A 3,168-nucleotide genomic window follows, 5' to 3' on the forward strand; every position below is an offset into this window, starting at 1 on the left:
GGGGGGGGGGCGGCGGCAGGGAAGGGAGGGAGGGAGGGGGGATTTAAATGAAGCATGGTATGTAGCATAATTTTAAAAAAAGATACCAACAGATCTGAAGGGGAAAAAAAAACACCGAACAAGCCTCAGTGTAGTTGCAGGAACTGACAATAGTGAGGAAAGATGAAGATAACTGGCCCCACAGACCAAGAAAGATTTCCTGATGTGTAGAATTATGAATAAAAATACTTTGTAAACACTGATGGAGGATGACGGCCTATTAAACTTTCACTGTACTGCAAAGGACTGAAAAAAAAACAGTAATGAGACAGACCAACCAGCCAAAAAAAAAAAGTTTAAGTTAAAGTTATAGTGTGGGAAGGGAAATGACATGTTTTGCAATAGAACAGTGGAAGGGAGGACGTGGACTCACCATTACTAGGAAGTCAGTAGTAGAGTAACCACACTTTTTCCATTGATAATATAGACATGTTTCCCCCACTATGCAGCAGGATGAACCCTGCAAGAGAAACTCCATTTCCTGAGCCTTACTGAGGTCACTATTTTGAACATCTCTACCACCCTTCTATTTTTTTCTAGAAAGAAACCTTGCTTTCTATAACAAAAAGTCACAAGTAAGTTTTCAGACAAAATATATATATTTAAAAATTCTTTACAATAAGTCAGGAAACATAGGAGCTTGCATACAGTTTATTATTATAACTCAGTTCTCAGCTCCCTACAGCTCAGATAACCCTGGTGACAGTGTTTACAACTTCTAATTTTTGCTTTCATAACTTTAAAGCAAACAATACATTTGAGTGTATTTTACTCTGTGCAAATAAGACAACTTTTGGAATCCTTCAGAAGAAATATCCAAGATTCTGTTTCCAGAGGTCCTTTGTTTCTCAAAGATGATTAATAAGTGTTTTCATTTTTAAGATAAAGTGCTCCTGTCCAGCAGAACCCAAAGGCCTTCCAGAGTAAGGCCAATAGTAAGGTTAGCTCAGATTAGAAAAAGAAAAAAAAAGAAGAATTGGTCATACAAATTCCAGCTTTCCATGTCCGCTGTACATTCCCCAGTGGACCAGTGAGAGAATTTTATCATTGCTGAGGTCTGTCTGTCTCATTTTATCACAGGTCATGCAGCAGTTCTCATGACCAGTTACAGGCACCATGCATTCCAAGTCTAGCTTTGCCACCTGCCCTTTTTTCGAATGATGTCCATGAAAACTGTAGTGCAAACGGGAGAGCATTTGCTGCCGCTGATCTTGCAGTCTCTTGTTTTCACTCCTGAGCATCCGCAAAGCCAGCATGATAAGCAGCACCAAGATTAGCCCGCCAGCTATAGGCACGGCAATTACGGCTGCCCTGAACCATAATTCTTTTGAAGAGGTCAACTCCTGAACCTTGGTGATAAGATTTCTGCTGTTGTCATGTTGATATCGGCTTCCTTGCCCTGTAAGAGAGTTACAAAAAAGCTTTAAGGCTTTATTTCCATCTCTGCCGAGTTGTTTCATACTTAACAATTCCTTAAACCATGCATATTATAAAAACAAACAAAAAACAAAACAAAACTGTGCACAATCCATTTCAGAACCTAGCTATACACTATGCATTTTCTGCAAATGGTACCTCCATATATTGAGGTACCATTTGATCCACGTAAAGAAAACAAATGTATTCTTATAGAATTTATTATGGTGATAGTTGATATAACATGGAACATTACCACTGGTGCCTCTTAGAGATGTTAAAAAGCAGGCAAGACAGACATCTAAATGATAATGCAGACATAAAAGCTACTCAGCCAAGATGCATCCCTGCATCCAGCCACATGCTTCTCCCTCTGGTGTCTCTAATTACCTTAACAACAAAATCAATAGCAGACATACAAGGTCTTGGCTGTCACAAGCCTATAGATCAGGGAAGAGACTGAGTGAGTTGAAACTGCTTTCCCTACCTGAAGTCTCACCCTTGGGAGGAGTCAGGACATCATGCAGTCCTCTATAATTGCACATATCTTCATGACAGCATTCCAACGTGGGCATGGTGGTGCCAGAGTGGTTTTGTGCCTGTTTAGTTTGGCAAATGTCTGCTGTACTTGCAAGAGAGTCCAAGCAGCCATGAGTAAGTGGTGAATTGGTGTTCTGAGGGTCAAGCAGTCTGGAGAAGCAGGCATTGAGCTCAGATTTGCACATATAGCCAGTTGCAACACAGTGTGCAGCATCACAGTAGCATCTAATTTCACCTAAAAAAGAGTAAATATATACAAGGAGTCAAATATTGGAGTCCAAGTTGTTACACAGAATAAATTACCACACAAGTTACCAATGAACTATTGCAGAACAATCACACTTAACAATGCTAATTTTTGGTGACCCTAAATTATACCCCACCTGGACAGGGACTAGCTCCTTTCCCTCTTGGTACCAAACCTACACAGGATTTGGAACATTTAAACTATTTAAATATACTGATAACCACCTACAATATGCCTATCTAAAGCAGAAATACTTTTAAGAGATCTGGAGACTACTATTTGCTAAAATGCAAAACTCCATATGTAGATGATCTGGCATTTTCTTTAATAAGAAACTATTCCCATTAAATTGTGTGCGGTACAGTCTCCACCCTCCCCACCTTCATCCCGTTTAAAATGGAAAAAAAAAAGTAAGTCCTGGCTTTAAACATTTGCACTATCAAAACCTCTGTACCTAAATACTTTGGACTACTGGTGGTATTTGTATTAAGGCAACTTCGCATTACTACTATTAATTGAACGTGACCACGAAACAAAAATGCTGTATTTTTCTTCTTTTTAAAACGTTGGTGCATATAAATATTTAATCAGAACTGCTGAATTGTTTACTAGCTCTGGAGGCCCTGCCAAGGTTTAAGAGCTTTACCTAACACCTTCTAAAGCTATTAGCTAGAACTATTACAACCTAGAAACTCTGAGGCAGGAAGATTTTTACGGTGCGAAATTGGGCAGCTATTTGCAACCTCTCCAGAAAGAGGATTTTTTCCCCCCTTCCTATAAAGAGCTTTCTGTGCAAAGGGGCTATTTCAGGCAGTATTATCAAACAGGAACTGTACACTTTACAATTAATGATTTGTTTGCCGAAATCAACTTCTTTCAACTCAAACGGAAAGTCATTAAAAAGGAAGGGGGGGGGGGGGGGGGGG

At 39.6% G+C, this 3,168-nt stretch overlaps 1 protein-coding gene across 1 annotated transcript in view; it reads right to left on the reverse strand.

Moving 5' to 3' along the window:
• Nucleotides 1-615: 615 nt before the first annotated feature.
• The window catches only part of BAMBI (BMP and activin membrane bound inhibitor), a 5,050-nt gene continuing 2,497 nt past the window's right edge, over nucleotides 616-3,168 (reverse strand). The window contains exons 2-3 of the mRNA XM_019508229.1: nucleotides 1,943-2,230; nucleotides 616-1,438 (exon numbers count right to left, since the gene is read on the reverse strand). Of these exons, the coding sequence (XP_019363774.1) occupies nucleotides 1,020-1,438; nucleotides 1,943-2,230 (707 nt within the window). The 3' untranslated portion in view covers nucleotides 616-1,019. The remainder of the gene's footprint in view (nucleotides 1,439-1,942; nucleotides 2,231-3,168) is intronic.

Source organism: Gavialis gangeticus, unplaced genomic scaffold (genome assembly GCF_001723915.1).
Source record: "Gavialis gangeticus isolate Ggan-Ray unplaced genomic scaffold, GavGan_comp1, whole genome shotgun sequence".
NCBI lineage: Eukaryota > Metazoa > Chordata > Crocodylia > Gavialidae > Gavialis > Gavialis gangeticus.